The following is a 21,519-nucleotide window of genomic DNA, read 5'->3' as shown; positions in this document are numbered from 1 at the left end:
CGCGTTGTTCGCCTACGTAAGACGTAGCGTTAGATTATGTGTAAATAGGAATAACATTGAATTGTATATAAACATTGTAAAATGCATTTGATTTTTCTAAAATAAATATATTCATAATATATTTTATTATATAAAATACATACAAAATAATGTACGCATCAGGACACCTAGATATAGGCCTTGTCTCATTGACACAAGGCTTACTTTGGCATGTGTCTTCATTGGTACCTTAGATTTACCCTGATATTGTATAATTTGGCTTGTTATACTAATAAATTGTTGTCTTAAAATCCACATTTTTTATAATACTTACCCTAGAAATGTTTGACCTGTTTGAGATCACTTTTTTTTAAATTTTTCATACAACTAAGTTATTTATTGTTCCTAACATGTACCGATTACATTTTAAACCCTTTTACCGATTGATCCCTAAACGGAATGACTGAACCCAGTTCAGTTGGAAATTATACCTAAAACCCAATTCTGAGAGATGTTAAGTCCTACAACTTTTAAAATTATGAATTAGACATAGAAGGTAGGATCCTATAGAAGTGGTATGTTACGCGTCCCTCCGTGAGGGACAAAACACGCAATGCGACACTATGATTGGTCGAATTTATTTGTTGCCCACCATAATCCATACTAGATTTACGATGGGGAACATATAAAATGTGAGACTCACAAGGACAAACAATAATAGCTCTTTCACTGCTACTCCTACTGAAAGATACATAAGACTATCCCGTTCGGTCATTTCCCCCACCCCTCATGCCAGATCCAGTTATATACTAGATTCATCGATTTAGACATATATGTACTTTCGCTTACCTAACCAAACGGCCCATCAAAAAATTTAATAAAGACTATGTGAGTGGTATACAGTGAAGTCGCACGAGTACAGTAATTAACGCATTCACTGCCACCGACGCATAATATGCGTCACCGTGACTTTCTCCCGTGCCTTTGACGCACAGACGCGTTCATAATATATAGTGACAGCAAAGTGCGGCACCTGATGAATGTCCAGGAAAAGAGGGTGGCAGTGAATTCGTTAAATTCGAGCGAGAATACTATTTATACCTACTATAGCTAAACATAGAAACAACGACACAAATGCTAAACATCAAAATATACGTATAGATCTGATAAACACTGAATCAATTACTAAGTAAAAAAAATGCGACACAAAAATCGCACAAATATCGCAGCCAGTTTTGCCGACTAAATCAGGATCCTATCCATAAAAAAACTTACAAATCCCATATATATATGTATACCTACTAAATGACAGTACTCGTAATAAGTAACGTTATTGGCACAGCTCTGTCAAATTTAAATGCACCTATTAAAAATAGGTTTAGGTAGGCTAGTTTCTTTGCGGGCAAATTAATTTTAAATTTATTACTCGTTCTAATATGAAACATTTGAAAATACATCTTAAAAGCAGTATTTGTTATCTGAAAATCATTCAATGCAGCATCAGTTTGCTTGATTACAATAATTTATTATAAATTATAATATTCATTTGATACCAAGATCATAATGTCATAATATTTTGGACTAAGCTAAGCCATCTGGTGTTTCATGTAATCGCCCCACCCAAGAGCCACGGAACGGACGCTTCAAGCCAAGTCCCATACTTATGTTCTAGCCTAGGGGCTGTCCATAAATTACGTCATCGATTTTTGACGATTTTAGACCCCCCCCCCCCTATAATCATTCAAAAATCATGCTTCAAATGACCCCATTTCCTCCCACTTCATGCTACCGTCATCCGATGTCCAGACCCCCCCCCCCCCTAATTTGAAATGACGTAATTTATGAATAGCCCCCTAGCATAGCCAATCAAATACCTCACATCTCAAGCAATGAGGCCACAGACTACACAGATACCGCATTATGATGCGTTTACTATCAGGTTGGCAACTGTCAAAGGTTTGCCTATACTTTGTTTTTTTTAGCATTAGAAATTAGGTAAACAATCTTGATGTGTCTTTTAATTGAAAAACACATTTTAAAAATAAGTTACGGCAAATATGTAACAATTATGAATCTAATACGATCATATATATTCTTCTGCTTTCATAAGTAATACTTATTGATTTTTAAAAAGCGTTTTTCAATTAAATGACATGCCAAGATCGCTTACCTTCTTTCAAGTTCTTTCTAATGCTAAAAAAAAACGAACTATAGATTCTTGCTCCTTTTTCTATTAGATTTGGCTTAAAGGGCTGGCATCCAGGACGTACAATTCCATTAAAAAAAAAATTTGACACTTCTATGGTTTGACATGGCAAGCTATGCTGCGGCCATCTGCTAAATACTTCGACCGGCCAACCCCATTAGCATGAGGTCGCAATGCACACAGGTGCAATTTTACTTTTACAATACTACGATTCCAGCAATACAACTAAGTTGTATTTTTCACCATTTTATACTATTACAGCCGAGGTACACTCCTAAAGCTTATTTTATGTAAATATTTTTAATTAACACAAGTATACTGGTCATAGTTTTAGGCGCAACTGAAATAAGCGGTTGCGCACCCATACAATTTTGTACCGCTATTGCTCTGGTCTGTGGATGAGGCCTATACAAACCAGTTGACATAGCCGTGACAAATCCGTGGCAGGTACGCCATGATACCTATTTCCAGATACAGCAGCTTTCAGTTTCCCAAAAGACCATTAGACGAAACAAATCCATATTTCTTGGTACGTTGGTTGTCTAACTAATATCCTCCTAGTTGCCACGCGATTTAGGACTTTATTCCTTGGGTAGTTAAGCCGTGGTGACCTGAGCGATCGCGTCGTCGGGCAGCCACATGAACTGGCGGATTTCCTCCTCGGAAGACGGGCAGCAGTGCGGCGGCGCCTTTTGAAGCATTTGACGAAGCTCCTGCGAAATAACGGTCATGTTAATGTAAGAAATAAACAGTTTAAAACAAGTTAACGTCATGCCCCAGTACAATACACCGTCACCTGTGTTTTACATTGTACAAATTAGAAATAGTACCCTTGGCTTATTTAGACGATGCGAAAACTCGCATGCGAGTTTCATTACATTGCGGGTTTTAATCGGTCGGTTGAATTGGACGTAACCAACAGTCCGCAATGTAACTAAAATCGTATGCGAGTTCGCGCGCCGTCTAAATCAGCCCTTAGTGTAAATTTCTTTCGATAGCGGGACGTGACGTACGCGTTTGTGTTACGAGTCTGTGTGGAAAGAGAAGAGTCGTGGAATGTAGCCCATACATTTCACGACTCTTCTCTTTGCACACAGACTCTAAAGTGTCATTTTGTATGGAATTATGAGTTTCCAAAACGTCCCGCTTGGCGCACTGTTCAAAATACCATACAAAAATAGACATAACGCCATTGACGTACATATATCTAAGGACGGGCACTATAAATGGTACTAGTTCAGCGGTGACACTTACGAACTCGAGCCAATCGTGCAGTCTAACGCAACTAGTTGCGACCAATCACGCGCGTGATGCGAATTCATCAACCAATCGCGTTGTACGAGCCCCGATGCATATGTTTTCGTCAGGTGACCCCATTTTTTGAGGTTCTCGCGTTTGTTCAAAAATAATGTTTTTGTTTAAAAATTACTAATATTTAATGCTTATACTAATGTAATTTAATTTTATATGGTAATACTCTGCAATAACTAAATCCAAATACAAGAAATACCGTTTGTACTGAAAGAAAAAAAAAAGATTTTTTTTTGACGGTTAGGATTACAACACATGTGAAAAGGGCTATTACCAGGAAAAGCAATAGGGCTCTGCCAATGTACTGACAATTTTGTTTCGAGCCCATGCATGCAGCAGTGCTGTAAGAGAGGACAATATGATTTGGACAACGTTTTTGAAAAGTCCTTTTTTTTCAGCAATAAAAGTCTCATGCAATTTTATTATACGATCAAAATAAACTACATTAAACATTGCTATTATGGTTCCCATTACTGGGTCATTATATGTTCATGTGTAAAATTTATTAAGATAAACAAAATTGTTGCGCGGAACTAGACGAAATCATTTGCATCGGGGCTAGTAGCGGTGTCACACCGTTGTACTGGCCTCATTCTTATTGCCCGTAAGGTCCAGTCCTTAGATATAATACGCCATCGAATGGAATTTACACTAGGGGTTCTGAAGGGTAAGGGTAAAGGTATAAGTATACGTCACAGGATAGTTAGTCAGTTGTGTTATCTACTTATCTTGCTGGGGATTTGTACATGCACTGGTCATAGATCTTTATCTTTAGGTATAATTGAGTCAGGTTTACCATTTAACTAAGACGTCGCTTTAAGAAAACGCGCGGGGCGGAGAGCTATAGTACATAACATTACACTCGGAAGGCGCAAAAGCGGGCACGTCACTTATTACGAAACTAAGTAGGTACAGTCGCCATCAGATATATTGGAGCGGCCGAGGTGCTCAAAATATCTGAACACGCACTCTAACGCCTTGACAATAGAGGCGTGTTCATATATTTGTGAGCGCCTTGGCCGCTCCTATATATCTGATGGCGACTGTACAAAGATGTTTAATCGAAATTGAGTTTATTCCAGGCACAAGTCCATTTGGTATAATGATATCATATGGTTACTGAGGGTGGTATTCCACCTATCCAATGTGTATTTTGTCTTACATTTTGCTTAGTGAGAGAGTGAAAGGCAATGACATTGGACAGATGGAATACCACCCTAAGTTGCGCAACAAATATATTCTGCAATTGTGCATCAACTTTAAATTTATACATTTCGTAACGTATAGGTACAGTCAGCCAAGAAAGTGGTCTACCAATTTTAGACTCTATCATCTGATTGATAGAGTCTAAAAGTGGTAGACCACTTTCTTGGCTGACCGTACGTCAGTAAATTAACCCCTTAACTCACAAGGCCTTTATCGCAGGAGTCAATTATGGCCTTATTTTTTATTTATTTATTTGGAGCATTGGCAACACGGCCATCAGCTCAAACATAAATACAATACAATACAACTTTTGCCTCGTAATACCAAGCATGCCCGCTTTCCTAAAGCCCGCTCAACACTCGTGCGCGAATCGCGGCGTGGAGCTGCGAACGCGAGTGTGGAGTTGATTTCGAAGATCTACGAACTCGACTCCACACTCGCGTTCGCGGCTTCACATCGCAATTTGCGCGCGAGTGTGGAGCGGGCTTAATGTGATTCTGTCACAGAGGGTATGGTAAACCAACTTGGAAAAGCTAATAGGCCAATGCCGCGCACCATACAAGTGTCAGTCGAAGGGTAGGCTTTCAGTACCTGGCCGTCCGTGGGTCACGTTTTCTTGAGTATATTATGATGTGGACAGCCCACATCTCGCTCGCTATAATGAGCATTGCAGACGGCAGCGAGGTACTGTGTCACGGACAAATTTCAAGTGTTGTAACGTTTCATTGAAAAAAAAAAGTATAAGTAGGTAGGTATTTATTTAGAGTTTCTCACCGAAGACATTATACGTGAAAATTGAATTTATGGTCGGTGTACAGCAGTATCTGTGTTAGACCGTAAAAAGTCTGCAGCGACTTTGATAGCCCACGCAGTGCAAGTGTCATTTTAAACGTCAAACTTCTACGAAATTATGTCGTATATAAATAACACTTACACTGCGCGGGCTATCAAATCCGCTGCAGACTTTTATTGGTGCGACTATAATTTATACTCAACTAGAAAATATGCTTACACATCGACACAGTGAGTGGAGTGAGGGACCAGTAGGTAGCACTATGTACCAAGAATAAAAGTAAATATATGTTTGTTTTAATCATAACTAATTATTCTGGACCGTTTTACTTTCGGAGTTTAAAGCGAGGCGAGCGCGCAGCGAGTTCGCCGCGAGCACGCAACGATTTCGCTGCGTACTGTCATATTAGAATGGGAGCGAAGTCGTTGCGCGCTCGCGTCGCTTTCAACTACCTCGCAAATGGACAGTGTAACCGCACCCATATTGTAATTACCTAGCTTTATAGAATTCAATGTTTCTGTGAATGCTATCCGTGAAACAGCCTTGAACGGAGAAATCTCGGTCGAACTCTATAGGAACCCTGGCCAACCGCGAAACACGAAAATCGAAATTTCGTTATCTGCCTCTCTATCTTGTATATTCGAACGATAGAGAGGCGGATAAAGAAATTTCGATGTCGTGTTTCCCAGCTGATGTTACCTGCATGGCGTTCCGGTTGCGCTGCGCGGCGGCCAGGTGGTTGACGATGGGCGCCGGGTAGTGCTGCCCGATGATGCACCTGGCGCGCTCCTGCACCTCGATCGGCGCCTTCCACGGCTCGTAGCTGGAATTAACGGCCGAATTTAAATGGTTCACGGTTAGTTTCACTACACTTATTACAAAAGGTAATCACTATCCATATCCCGGTCGATATAAGTTGAGTGTATTAATTTTGTGCGACGTACATACGGGCTATGCGCATTCACCGGAGTCAAGTAATCCCTCAAAAAGCGCTGGATGAGACCCATTACGCGTGAAACCTGGACCATTAAAATCGAAACTCATCGCAGAATGGATACTTTCGGGATGTGGTGCTGGCGAAGAATGCTCCGGATCTCATGGATCGAACGCCGTAGAAATAACTAGTTTTAGGAACGACACAAACGTTATTTTTCTTGGTTATGAGTGACTTGAAAAGCTGCAATAGTATCTCCAAAGAGCCGCATGCGGCTCGCGAGCCGCGGTTTACCGACCTGGACGGACAGGGCAGACGCATTCTCCGAAATCCAGTAGGTAGTTGTTCGGTACTCACATGTAGAGCGGCGGCATGTTGGTGAGCTCGGGCACGTAGCGGCGCACATATTCGCCGCTCGGGTCCAGTCGCTGTCCTAGACGCACGGGGCACGCACATTCCCCAGAGTCCAGTAACGCCTCGAAAGCGCTGGAGGAGACCCACATCCAGTTACCGGCGCAGACGGACCTGGAGACGTAAACGGGTTGACTTTATAAAATTTAAAGTTATGCCAAGTCCGATTTGTGGTTTTCATATACATAAAATAGGTGTACTAACTAAACATAAAGTTCGCTGGATAGAACAGCAAAAAAAAAAGAGCAGGATGTCGATTTATTTTTGGTCCACTAGGCCTTTTTTTCCTTCTTTCTTCTTTTCCGTCCTTCTTTTTCCAACTATGTTAATTAAAGAGGGACGGGTAGTCTATCTCGCCGCGAGATACTATCGCGCCAATCATGTGCTAGCCCCGCAGTAGCTATACACCATGCATCAAACCCAGCGAATACTTGAGGAAGTGGTTCAGCCCGTGTTCCCAGGATAGCCAGAGGGTGCCTCGGGTAAGGGATGAAGCCACGGTGTTTCATACTGCGTGAAGCCTCTTATGTCTGTATCACCCACCAATCAGCGTCCAGCAGATACTTGAGGAAGTGGTTCAGCCCGTGTTCCCAGGATAGCCAGAGGGTGCCTCGGGTAAGGAATGAAGCCACGGTGTTTCATACTGCGTGAAGCCTCTTATGTCTGTATAACTCACCAATCAGCGTCCAGCAGATACTTGAGGAAGTGGTTCAGCCCGTGTTCCCAGGATAGCCAGAGAGTTCCCCGGGTAAGGAATGAGGCCACGGTGTTTCGCACGGCGTGGTGGAGCCAGCCCTCGATGCGGAGTTGGCGCATGGCCGCGTCGATGAACGGGAAACCGGTTCGGCCATCCATCCAGCTGTAGAGCATGATAGGAATGTCAGAAAATGCAGTAGTTGCTCGTATGTTTGATTACCTGCATGACAACCTTAATGATAGTTGAAAGCCAGCAGTTAGAATTTATTGCACAATAATACGATAACCAAATGGAGTTTTCCAATGTCACTTACGATAGCTATGATATGCCGAATTTTAAATGCATTTTTGAGTAAAATAATTATGTTGGCACGACCTTTATGGATCCGAATTCGTATTGTAATCTCCACGTTTATCATTAAAATTTATATTTGTCAAAACGTCATGCATACTGATGTTTATGCAAAAACAGGACACTAAGTAAAGCGGGGTAGACTTATTTGTTACGTAAAAAAAATATGATAACCGAAACTAACATTCGAATAAAGTGACTGGAATATTCCCTTACCTTTTGAGTTCATCCCCGCTGGGCTCCTTCCACGGAATTTCCAAGCAGATAGGGTTGCCTGCCATCTGCCCGTATTGCGGGTTGTTCACGCTCATCGTGTAGAAGTACCTACTCTCGCCAGATGAGCTGCCCTGCACACGTGGAACGTTTGCGTCACATCCCTTACCTCTTGCGTTCATCCCCGTTGGGCTCTTTCCACGGGATGCCCAAGCAGATAGGGTTGCCTGCCATCTGCCCGTATTGCGGGTTGTTCACACTCATCGTCTAGAAGTACTCTCGCCAGATGAGCTGCCCTGCACACGTGGAACGTTTGTGTCACATGCCTTACCTCTTGAGTTCATCCCCGCTGGGCTCCTCCACGGGAAGTCCAAGCAGATAGGGTTGCCTGCCATCTGCCCGTATTGCGGGTTGTTCACGCTCATCGTGTAGAAGTACTCCCGCCAGATGTGCTGCCCTGCACACGTGGGACGTTTGTGTCACATCCCTTACCTCTTGAGTTCATCACCGCTGGGCTCCTTCCACGGGATGTCCAAGCAGATAGGGTTGCCTGTCATCTGCCCATATTGCGGGTTGTTTACACTCATCGTGTAGAAGTACTCTCGCCAGATGAGTTGCCCTGCACAAGTGGAACGTTTGTGTTAATACATTTATGCATTAACCTCTAGCATCCCACGGTCCTAATATTAGTACTTTTAATTGGAACAACGTTGTATTTTTTTTAATTCGTTCTATTTATGAAAATAAAATGAATTTTGTTGTGTAATTCGTACTATTGTTATATGGGTGCACAAATCATCTCAAAAATATGTCCCATAGCTCTTATGCCAGCGAATTAAGAACTACATTGGGACATATTTTTGAATAAGTTGACTACACCCATATTTTTACTGTTGACTGTACCTACATTCTTCCATAAGAAGTAACTTTAATTGTTGTTTATGAACGTTAAAATTAAAAAAGTTTGCTTCAAAAGTTTTCTTCCCGAAACTTCCAAAGCTTTACAAGGAAGCGCCACAAAAGCCAGGAACCTTCAAGTTAATTAAAGTTTCTCTCATTAAATTATAGGTAGCAATTTGTGCCAAGCGCGATTCGGATTTTATTAATCACACCAAGTTTCATGTTTATAACTTTAACCGCCCAAAAACAACAAACGCTTCGTGTAGGTTTAGATACATGTAGTTTTTAGTGTGAATTAGTTGTTGTTACGGCGGCAATTGAATGCACAAACGTTCCAACCCACAAGGACCTCCTTGTGGGTTGGCAGATATTGTCAATATCTGTGTCGGACCGCTTTTTTTTTGTTATATTTTTGTCTTTTAAGGCGCTAGAGCCCTTCAAAAATGGCCAAAATGGCCTAATTGACTATGCCGCAATGAGAGGCGTAGTATTCAATACTGATATCAATTAGCGAAAAAAGCAAAACGGTCCGACACAGATAATTTCATAATTATTTAGACTGCCTAGTTTGGTTAGGATTGGTTAAGTTTTGGAGGAGGAAACAGTCGAGTACGAAACCTCGATTTTTGAGATTTTTACGCGGGATTTTTCGCCTTATCCTTATCGCACTAGTTTTAGGAGCCGCTTCCGTTAGCGAGACGGGTATATTTACCTAAAATATTTAAAACTCAGCTCCTGTTTCGTCTCAAATGAGTCCTCGCCTGCGCGGTACGGGGGCGACGGGGTAGGACGACTAAGGGTGGCGGGGAAGGTGCGGCAGGCGTACGGCGTCTCCCTTAGTCGTCCTACCCCGTCGCCCCCGTACCGCGCAGGCGAGGACTTATTTAAGCGGTCGGTCTACACGGTGTAACATGAGAAAACCGAATAATTTTAACCAAGCATTTCTGAGGTCAAAAGAAGTAAAAAATTTAATACGAGTTTAGGTCATTTTCGCCAAAAAAAATTTTTTTTGTTCTGTTTTTTCAATTTATTTGTACATAAAAAAATAATGTTATTGGTAAACTTGTCACTTAAAATTTATTTATACATTTTTTTTCGTAAAACCTACTTTTTGCAAAGTGTTACTTACTTGTCACTTTTTGACATCGGTCAATAAGGATATTTAGACTACGTCCCATAGCAGCAACATCACCATCAAAAATGCCTTTTACACTATGTAACAATAAAAACTTGTTTTTTTTTTAATTAATAATATCTCTGAAACTAGGCGAATTTCAAGAAAGTTTATAGGACATTTTTATCTCTAAATATGATCAGGAATACGCTGTTAAAAATTATTCGGTTTCTTCATGTTACACCGTGTATAATATACAAATTTTACCTTCCAATAAAATTGGTATTATGTTTCCTTCCACATCGAAGATCTTCATTGAGAGAGTAACGCGATCGTTGACCGATCGATGCCGCTAGCGTCTATGCAGTCGCTCCGCTCCACGCCGTGACGTAGTTCCGCTTCCCGTCCCTGCCAACCATTGCTCGCTTCCCGCTAATCGCCGCCGCCATGTCATTGTTGAGGAGAAGTACCGTCGGCATAAAAGTAGCCTAGTAGCCTGCCAGGAAGGCATTACTCAGATCTTCGATGTGGAAGGAAACATAATACCAATTTTATTGGAAGGTAAAATTTGTATATTATGTGTTCCGTACTCCACATCGAAGATCTTCATTGAGACCTGTTTATTATCTCCTGGTGGCGAGTTAGCGGGCGCGCAAGCGATAGGGCTACACCTACTGTCATAGAACTCAGAGAAAGAATAAATATGTATACACCATATTGCAACCCATGAAATCACAGTGACTCGTTATAATGTGAATTACAGGAAATTGAGAATTGAAATTGTAATCTCAGGTTCGAATCTGACGTTAAACTGGTTAAGAGATTTCTCATTCGAAAATCGCATCCGATCCGCAGAATCTCGGCGAGTCATGTTCCCAATTAACATAAGCGAAAATATCGCTAAGTAAATAGCTTTCCAGCCAATTTAGTTATTAAGTACAACGTGGATCGAAAGCAATCGTAGGCGAGGCCGGCTTGGATGAGACTGTGGCTGAAAGAAATAAGCGAAGTGTCCCCTAACATTTTGTGTAATTCTCGCAAGGTGACGTACCCAGACTACCTACTTATACTGGGTCTATACTTTATTCCGGAGCTTCTAAGAGTCCAGTCGGTAAGACACGTTATCTGGTTTAGAGCCGAATTTCGGACACAAAATAATAGCGTTAAAGTTATCTATGTAATTGCCCGGGCTACAGTGTAAGGTCATTGACCCTGCGGCCTGATGCTAACAGCAAAAGTGCGGCAGCTCTTCTATCGTACTTCTTCTAACGTACCTAACGTTGTAGGGCTATTTAAATTAGGGCAAGTAGATGTCTCGCGTCCCAAGCTGGTGCTTTGGGAGGCGCTGGTCTCGCTATTAATGGCGTTGGAAGAAGGCATAATAATAATAATAATAACCCCGCGGGGGCAGCTTGTGGCGAGCTGACGGTGAGTGGCGACACCGCGGACCCCTATTCCAGAGGGCCCTGTCATCTGGCCCTCGCCTCTGTGCTTGCCTTGATTGGCCGGCCAGAGTGGAGTCGCAAGAGCGGGACCTATGCTCCAGGTTGGAAGTGTAAAATGTCATAACGCCGGCGGCCTGCTGAACGGATCACCGGGATCTGGCTACCGCAGACTCACCTCTCGACAACCTTACAGCCGCTCCGAAGTGTTGCCCTATTGTCGCACTGTGCGTGCGGCCGTTGTAGGGCCCACTAAATGAGTAGGCGAGTCACCACCTGTCTTACACAATTTTGAGACTGATTGTCACGGCAGGTGTCCGCTAGTCTCTCCCATAGCCCATTATCCAGTCCATCCAACTTTCAAATCTATAGCCCATGACCTTAGTTCCCATCGCAGCACAAAAGTGCTGCACTGCAATAGTCTTTGCACCTGGCGGGGACCATCTCCGGATGTATCACATTGTGCGTTCGGGGATGGTATCCGCCACGTGTATCCCTTGCTTTTAGATTAATTTGTCTTAAAGGGCCTCTGCGCTGTTGGCTTCGGCCCCACGCACGCCTCCCAAAGGTCCGGGACCCCATGGTCCCGAGATATGGAAAGACAGACAAATAATAATAATAATAAAATCATTTTATTTCGGATATAAATCCATAGTTGTTAGTTACAAACATTTAAAAATTAACTTATAAAATAGTGTTAGTAGAATTACAATGTAATCTTAACCTAAGTACTTAACTACTTATTCACTACAGTGTGGAGTTTTGACCACTGCTGCAGCAGGGGGGAGTCCCACCTATCCAACAACGCTATCATGATACTGTTAGCGCTGCCCCGCCAGCGGCTAAGTAAAGAGGCGCACCGCTTCCGCATGATAGCCGCAAAGCCGTCGACTTGCGCCTCCGCAAACATCCCGGAGGCGCTACAGTGACGAGGCAGCCCCATCAGCATCCTGAAAGCGTTGTTGTATTGCACTCGTAGGTCGCTGTACGCCCGCTGCGTATAGCTACCCCACAGGCTGCAACTATAGAAAGACTGGCAGTAAGCTTTGAAAAGCGTCACTTTAACTGCATGTGTGCAACGTGCAAACCTGCGGGTAAGCATATTGCACCGCACGGCCAGCGACCTACGTTCCCTCTCTATATCACAGTTATCGCTAAGATCTTCGGTAACCCAATGACCTAAATACTTAAACTTACTTACCCTAAGCAGAGGTGTGCCATATAGAGATACATCCGGCAAACTGGTGTAGGTTTTAGATCTGGGCTTGAAAACCATTAGCTCACTTTTTTTTGCATTGTATTTTAGGCCATGCGTTTCCGCATAGCCTTGACATATTGATATTAGCCTTTGCAGCGCCCTGATTGAAGGGCTTAGCAGCACCATATCGTCAGCGTAACTTAGGTTATTTATACACACTCCTCCTACATGACAACCGACTCTGGTGCTACTAAGCTCCTCAATCAGCTGGTTCATGTAAAGGTTGAAAAGTCTGGGAGAGGTCAGACCTCCCTGCCTCACCCCACACCCCAACCTATACTCCCCCGAGACCACGCTTCCCCACCTGACTTGGTTTTTTTGGTGGTTATACCAGTACTGTAATAACAATATGCATTCAGGAGCCAGGGTTGTTTCCTTCCTTAACTTATCCCATAACAAATCGTACGATACCAGATCAAATGCTTTAGAGAGGTCTAAAAAAGCCGCAAATACAGGGGTTTTTCTGGTCGTATAATACTGCACAGTCTGTTTAAGGCAAAGGATAGCACTCTCCGTAGACAAACCAGGTCGGAACCCAAATTGCGCATCGTTAAGTGACAAGTGCTTCTCCATTTGCCGATCAATCAGGCCGTCCAGTACCTTAGCGATGATAGAGGCTAGCGATATTGGTCTGTAATTAGATAAGCTAGAGGAATCACCCGTTCTGTCTTTAATTATTGGCACTACAATCGTACGCATCAGGTTTTCCGGCAGGTACGAGTGACGCAGACATAACGTGTAAAACATTGCCAGAGACCTGGGCAGATGGATACCCGCATGTCGTAAGTGTTCGACGCTAAGATCGTCATGCCCTGGGGATTTTCCTCCATCTAAACCTTTAATAACACTCCACACATCGCTATCTGTAAAGCTGATACTACACTTCAGGTGGACATCCGAACTAGCCCCGGACACCGACGACGCAGGGCCCAATGGCGACTCTAATTTAAAATGTCTTTGGAACAAGTTAGCAATTTCAACGGGCTCATGTATCCCCTCCACGCTCACAGGGAGACCCGCCTTATGGTTTAATCGGTTTGTGTTTTTCCAGAACTTGCCAAACTTTTTACTTGAATGGTGTTGCGCAATAATATCCATTTTAATCTTTTCCGCGTTATCCTGGCACCATTTAAGTTTTGATTTAAATATTTTTCTGGTTTCACACATACGGTTATAAAAGAAACCAGATTTTGGTTTGCCATATCGCATCCAAGTTTGAAACCATAAACGAGCCTCGCCATGCGCCTCTCGCACGTACCTATTCCAGCCGGTTATATATTTTTTTCTTTTTACACTACGTTTATTGACATACGTTAGCACAGCGCCCATTGAAAGCGTATCGATAATTTCCTTGTACATGCCATCCAGTAGTAAACAATGACTCTTATCTGTACACAATTTATCTGCGCAGTCGCAAAAACATTGGTTAAAATCGAGCTCTCTTAACCTATTATTACAATATTCACGATACCTATCAATCTGATTTTGGTCGCGTTCACCCCACTTTACTTTATTTTGCCGCAAGGTGTCCCTCGGTAGGATTTTTGGTGTTATTAAATCTATGTCACACTCGCACAGGACAGGGTAGTGATCAGACCAATAAGCATCGTGTAACACAGATACATTTGAAACCGTTAATTTTGCCGCATTTGTTAGTATACAGTGATCTAGCCACCGGCGGCAGCCGTGCGCTTCACTCACAAATGTAAAAGTGTCCGGCGGTAAACACTCCATATCAATACACGTCCACGACCGTTCCGCACAAAAGTTTGCAAGTTCATATGAGAATGACTCACCTGGGTGCGCATTGTAGTCCCCCAACATGTACACACACTCGATATTCTGGTTCTCGATGATTGCATTTATCTCGCTCATGCATTCCGTAAACTCAACGAGATTATCGCTTGAATCTATTGGCATGTATACGGAAAAAACAAGTAACGAACGATTATGTAACACTACCTTAATTGCCGTCAAGCGCACACTATGACACTGCACTACTGATACCGTCGGGAATAATTTCTTCCTCCATAGTAGGGCGACCCCTCCGTACGGTCTCCCCCGCAAGAGGCCCGCCGACGTATCCACTGCTGACTTACCGCTAAACGCAAAATTATCGTCAATGCTTCCCAAAAAAGGCACGTCGTTTTCTAAAAGCCAAGTCTCCTGGAGTGCAATTATATCTGCAGACTTACACAACTTTCTGATACAGTCAACAGATCTTTTAACATTTTTACAGTTGAACGTAACTAGTTTTACTTTTTTTTTCCATTATTGATTTACTTTATTATTGCCTTATCTGAGTCTGTTTTATTCATAAAGTTGATGAAACGGCGATAGGATACCCCTTCAGGCCAGAAATCATTATTTAATAATAATTCGGCTTTACTAGTAGGTACGAAGATCTTAAAAGAATTGTAGGGTTTTTCCGCTTTCATGTTCATTTTCTTAATCACCACATTTAACTTAGTCTTATTTTCAATGTATGTTTCAATATCACACACGGACACCTCCTTCGCGACATTATAAATATAAATAGGGACACACGATTCTGCCGCTTTAAAATTCGTTTGGGGGCCCGTAACCGCTACTCCTTTATGGCCAACAAAACGATCATTTACTTTGTTTTTCGGTCCGGTTTTCTTTTTTCGCTTTTTAGTTTGTGTTTTCCATTCGCCTTCCTTAGCAACGTCCGCAAAGGAGACATTATTTTGCTGCTCGTTCTGCGCGCCCGTATGTATCGACGCATCGTCGATCACCTGTGACGGTTGCGTCATCCTCTTATCAGTATCGCCTCCGCTCACATTGTTATTGTCCTCCAGATGTATTTTATTTATATTTTCGTTTGAAGCCGGCGCAACGGATTTAACTAGCTTGCAATTTGATTTGCCCTCATGAGAATTGGACAAATTTTCTACTTGCTGATAGTGGGACTCTGAGGTTGATGGTGATGATGATGGTGCTGTCCCTGCCATCGGGGCATAGCAAGCCTCCTTAGGAGCATCTTCAGCTTCGAAATGCTGTAATCCCATCGGGCCACTATTCATATCATAGCTAAAAGAGCTCATCAAACAAGCTCCCCGCCGTGCATTGATTTTTGAAATACCCTCATAGTTATTTACTAGCGAGGCCTGTTTTAACATTTCCAATTCCGTTTTTACTAGTTCTAGCTGCTCACTTGTGCTATATCTCTCTTTAATATGCCGTATTTCCTGCTTTAAAAGATTCAAGTCCTGCATAATCCTTGTAACGTCGATATGATCGAACGAAACGGGCGGTAGTTTCCCAAGATCTTTCGCCACGAAAATCGGAATTTCTTCCTGATCAGCCACTCTCAGAACTGATATTATGTCGTCGATAGCTCTTAGTGTCTTTCCTTCCCCTTTCCTGGCTATGTTTTTCACTCCAGGTAAGGATTCAAACAACAACTTTTTTGCACTCAAAATGTCCGCGTCAGAAAAAGCGGTAACACAGATCCTACTTAGACTTTCGTCATTCATCACATGCAGTTTATTATCAATAAAAGCAAGTACTTCATTGATCACAATGTTGCACGAAACACATTTCACTATTTTTGAAGACATTGTCCTCTACTCGCTCGGTACGCACGTCAGAGCATAGTGTCCGATAGTGGTTCATATACAGCACTTGTGAGAGGCTTATGAACGAGTATCGTTCTGAAAGCTAACATGGATAATAGAAATAGACGTCTGAGATAGCTCGCTACTTCACTGGATAGAGGTACCTGGCAGTTGATCTTATTTTGATGCACCATAAAGACCATTTCTACATTGTGGCCGTACATGCCGCCTAGACAAGGGGACGATCTAGGGGCTCCCGTTACTGGTTTTCTATACACAGTACCGGAATCGGGAATATCCGGTTCTTCCATATTACCGAGACAGTGACAGTTGCGTTTCGTTCGCTACGTAGCGTTAGACCTTGGCATGTTATATGCATGCGCCAGTCACGCCAGTAGCGGACTTCACTCCTGATCCCGCCAGCTCGGTGTTGGAGCGTCCTATCTGACAGGAGCTACGCCTCATTCTTAAGGTCGTTGACTCGTAAGAGAGGGCGGTCTGACGTTGTGTTCACTAGGACCGCCAGTAAATTGCAAGCTTACCACAGCTCTGCTGCTTTAAGACTCTCCTTATCACGCCGTCGCAGTACACAGACTAGGCTGGGAGGTGGAGACATCCATGCCAAGTCTCACAGGCAGCTGCCAAACGTCGTGGTAGCAGTTCAATGAGTCTGTTAAGAAATACCGTGGCACAGTGCGAGGGCTCTCGAAAGCGGACGCCGGCCAACAAGGCGCCTGTCAGGCGAAGACAGTCTCGGCGGCTGCTGGGCGCAGCTGCCACTCGGGCGCGCAGTGACTTCTTGATAAACCGTCGCCCTCGGGGGTTGTACCGACCTGGCAAGTAGCAAGCAACCAGCGCGACCTGTAGACGACCTGCTGGCATCAGCAGTTTTTTTTTTTGCGACAGCCGTAGTAACGGAAGGGATGTAGTGTCGCCGTCGTTTTATGTATACTGTACCGGTGCGGTTGCATGTTTACACTTCTGCCGTCAGCGCTGCAGATGCGGCCCGTTAACGGTTACTCTTCGCTGAAAGGGCCTTACCTCGTACATTGTCTACCAATATTGGAGATTGTAACGGACTGCTTGCATAAGATGAGGAAGAAAGTGGTGCGAGGCTTTCGGCAGCTCCGTGTTGCTGGGGACTGCGAAGGCTTCACCTTCCTCCATGAACTAAAGTTTGCGAATTTGAGACTGAACAGAAGGCATTGAGTCTCATTTCTGCGAGAAACTCTGCAGCAAGGCAGGCCTGTATGTCGCGAAAATGAAAACTTTCAATCGGGGTGTTGTGCCGCGTGTCCCACGTGATGTCTAGGAGCGTGATGGTCTAATTCGCTTTATCCGAAGAGACACCCTATATCGAGTTAGTATAGGGCATCGAGTTAGTAGCATGCTTTTAAGGAAATCGAACTGATGAAATCAAGTCTAAAATCGATTTTGGCGCTTTGCGTAACAAAACTGTTTCGATAAAGTCGAATACAGACAGATGGAAACTGCTGGAGTCCTCCTGGCCCCTTTCTCTTAGCACCGGAAACTCAAGCTTGTTCAGGCGCAGCGGGTTTATTCGTCCCATTTTGTTTATTATGGGCTTTTCGCACGAGTTCGTCTTTGTAAGACGGAACTTAAGCTGGAGAGCGCGAGCAAGCAGAGATAATTATGTGAAGTCTGCATACCTTTTCGATGCCTTTCACCTCGGTTTCGAGCGGTCGCACAGGGCCTTGTCGCTAGCTGCTCTCCGGTTGGACCACTCCATGGCCTCGAGAAGTCGTAGGAACTTCGAAGCGACACAGCGAAGTCGATCAGCACCTTTATGAAGCCCGGGAACACGACGTATTTTCCTCTGAGTATCGACATATCTTACCGCTTTCAACTCCGGGCAGTCGAGCCGCGCTAGGACGGGGCTCTTTACGACCTTGTCTGCCATCGCCGGAGGATTCTTTAACCGAAACCAAGAGCTTAGCGGTCTGTTCGTGCTGTACCATACCATACCTATACCTGCACCATAGCTATAGGCGCCTGCGTATCTCAATGGAACCATGTGGACAGGACAAAACTGATACTGTGGCGCCCAGCGAGCAAGGGACGACATCGTCGTAGTTGCAGCATCGGTGGACAGCATCGGCGTGATTGTGGCAACCGCCGCCGCTCGGGAGGCGCCGGTGCGTGAAGCTAGGGGCGCCATCGTGGTGGCCGGCTCGGGGAGGGGGGGGCACCGGTGCCTGAGGCCGGGCAGCTCATGGCGGCCGCCACTGGTTCGGGAAGCGCTGGTGCGTGGGGCGAGGACCCATAGTGGCGGCCCGCTCTAGAGGCGTTGTCGCGTGAGGCGGGCGGCTCCATCGTGGCGGCCGCCGCCACCGGCTCGGGAGGCGCCGGTGCGTGAAGCAAGAGGCGCCATCGTGGCGGCCAGCTCGGGAGGCACCGGTGCATGAGGCGGTCGCCGTCTGGCTCGGGAGGCACTGGTGTGAGGCGAGAGGCGCCATTGTGGCGGCCAGCGCGAGAGGCGCCAGTGCGCAGGTGGTGGTGCCATCGTGGCGGGCGGCATCATCGTGGCGGGCAGCACCATTGTGGCAGCTGCCGCCGCCGCGTCGATGCGTAATGCGAGAGGCGCCATCGTGGCGGCCAGCTCGGGGGGCAGGCGGCGTCATCGAGCGGGCGGCGCCATCATGGCGGCCACCGTCGCCAGGCTCAGGTGCGTGAGGCGAGAGGCGCCGTTGTGGCGGCCAGCTCGACAGGCGCCGGTGCGCGTGACGGACGTTATCGGCACGGGAGGCGCCGATGGCTAGGCTCGTAGCTGCACGCATTCACGGTGATGCTGTTGCCCTCGGCGGTGCCATCGTGGTGGCCACCACCGGCGCGTAGGTCACCAGCGACGTCATGACGGGCGGCAACTAACGCGGCGATCGTCGCTGTACTCGTAGCATTTCCACTGCTTACACGTAACTTACCTTCCTTCCGCTCGAGCAGTCGCGGTCCGCCTTCACCTTGGCGCGATCCACCCGCGATGCGCCCGCAGCTGCAGGAGCGGGCGTGTGACGTCTCGCCGAGTCCTGCGGACTGGAGGCGCCCACCGTGGCCCGCAGCGTCGCGGTGTCTCGGAGTCACCTTGGACGACAGCAGAAGACGCGGCGCGCGCGGGCGGGGGCGGGCGCCGGGCCCGCGCCCCCGCGCCGGGGGTCGGGGCGCCCCGGGCGCGCCGCAACTAACAACACGAGGTACTCCCAGGCTACTGCCTGAGAACCCTCCGCGAGTGACGAAGTAACTTCTGAACGCCAATAAAATTAGAATATCTTAAACTGGCTCACCGGATGGTTCGAGACAATCCAAACCTCCTTATCGGCGAAGCGCGGCCCCCGGCAGCGGCGCGCGCAGGCCGCCGCCGCCGCGCCGCCCCCGCCGCCGCAGGCACGATGACCGCACGTTCCCTCTCCGATGCGGAGCGACTTGTTACCACTTGTTAACAAAAACCACTGACGCACTTCCTACTTCGATCTCGAAAATGCGAGTTAACGGTAACGATTTTAGCAGCATGGAATGTGAAAATTAATTTAGCAAGAAAAAAGTGGGTAGAATCGAAAAGCACCGTTCGATGACTTCGATCGCGAGACCGCCAAAAGACTAATAGTGGCGATCTCTGCCATATCTCACTATTTAATCGACCGAGCTTTGGATCTGAAATGTTAAAGCACCATGCTGCAAAAATATACGCAAAAAATATTTGCGGACCATCGGTCGAGACGGTCGACGAAACAATGACATGGCGGCGGCGATTAGCGGGAAGCGAGCAATGGTTGGCAGGGACGGGAAGCGGAACTACGTCACGGCGTGGAGCGGAGCGACTGCATAGACGCTAGCGGCATCGATCGGTCAACGATCGCGTTACTCTCTCAATGAAGATCTTCGATGTGGAGTACGGAACACATAATACCTATAAACGTTTGACGTAGTCATATTACCTGTTATGAACTGGTTGGGCGGAAGTCGGCCTTGGTGCACTTGGCGGTACAGGTCTTGGACGGCCCAGTAGAAACTGAAACATAACGGAATATCGGTAAAAATTAACCAAACATCACTTAAAATCAAACTTATGGTAACATTCCATTTCTAACCGCAGCTGCACTACCGGTACTGAACGCGTCGCTGTCATTGTCAATTTCCATAGTAAAATTGACAGTAATGCAGCTGCGGTTAGAAATGGAATGTTACCCTTAACCATATTTCGAATCTAATAAATCAAATAATAATAAATATTAATTAAATTTATTTACAAGTTTATTTTAAGTTTTATATTAATAGTTTAATTTTATTGTTTAGTTTGTATTTTTATGTTCCAATAAAGTCCTGTACATCTAATTAAAATTATTTACATAAGGCTTATGTTGTGGGTAATTAGACAACGATATATACAGGGTAACATTTAAGTCGTGATCAGTAATATGTTTTTCTAACTCCATAAACAACGAGCAATTTAATGCCCCTACTCTAACTAAAGTCAGGCAAGATATTATTTTAATTTTTTGTCATTTATTTTATTTTTACAAGTGGCAATGTGGTATTTAAATACAAGGCAAAAGCGTTACGTAAGCGACAGTATAAGACTAAAACGATGACATGGGCGTATTATTTTATGCAATCCGGTATCTTTAGGTCATTCTTCCAAGCAATACATATTTCATACACATAATCAACCCAACCTTTATGAAACGTATTCAGCAGAAACACCCAACATTATAACGATTGGCGATTTCCAACATGCATTATGCATCATTGCATCTGAAAGATGCATGCATTTATCCGAGAGTTTTGCGGAAAAGGGCCTTCTGGTCGAATTATTTTATATGTAAGTACTAACAACAACATCATTTCATTTATTTATTTCTATAACAATATGATATCCACAGTTACCCGATCATCATCATCATCATCTCAGCCATAAGACGTCCACTGCTGAACATAGGCCTCCCCCTTACTCGATAGTTACCCGATACTAAAATTAAAATTTAACGTTGAAACTAAAGTATTAGAAGTCTCAATTAGCACAATGTTTCAATGCGTCGGGCATTCAATTTCATCGTCACACTTGTTTGGATGTGCTACCGTCTCCGCTCCGTCACGACACGCCACACTCT

General features: G+C 44.8%; 2 protein-coding genes across 2 annotated transcripts in view; both read right to left on the bottom strand.

Annotated features, from left to right (window-relative positions):
• Window positions 1-21,519, bottom strand: part of LOC134667561 (short-chain specific acyl-CoA dehydrogenase, mitochondrial-like) — a 185,925-nt gene that overhangs the window by 70,717 nt on the left and 93,689 nt on the right. The gene's annotated exons all lie outside the window — the stretch shown is intronic.
• LOC134667551 (cryptochrome-1) overlaps window positions 355-21,519 on the bottom strand; it is a 48,492-nt gene continuing 27,327 nt past the window's right edge. Inside the window, exons 8-13 of the mRNA XM_063524977.1 lie at window positions 20,347-20,420; window positions 8,594-8,720; window positions 7,517-7,699; window positions 6,787-6,954; window positions 6,195-6,318; window positions 355-2,898 (exon numbers count right to left, since the gene is read on the bottom strand). Coding sequence (XP_063381047.1) covers window positions 2,782-2,898; window positions 6,195-6,318; window positions 6,787-6,954; window positions 7,517-7,699; window positions 8,594-8,720; window positions 20,347-20,420 — 793 coding nt within the window. The 3' untranslated portion in view covers window positions 355-2,781. The remainder of the gene's footprint in view (window positions 2,899-6,194; window positions 6,319-6,786; window positions 6,955-7,516; window positions 7,700-8,593; window positions 8,721-20,346; window positions 20,421-21,519) is intronic.

Source organism: Cydia fagiglandana, chromosome 9 (assembly GCF_963556715.1).
Source record: "Cydia fagiglandana chromosome 9, ilCydFagi1.1, whole genome shotgun sequence".
In the NCBI taxonomy this organism is placed as follows: Eukaryota; Metazoa; Arthropoda; class Insecta; order Lepidoptera; family Tortricidae; genus Cydia; species Cydia fagiglandana.
Note: the sequence above shows the minus strand (reverse complement) of the source record. Positions and strands in the feature narration are given on the sequence as shown.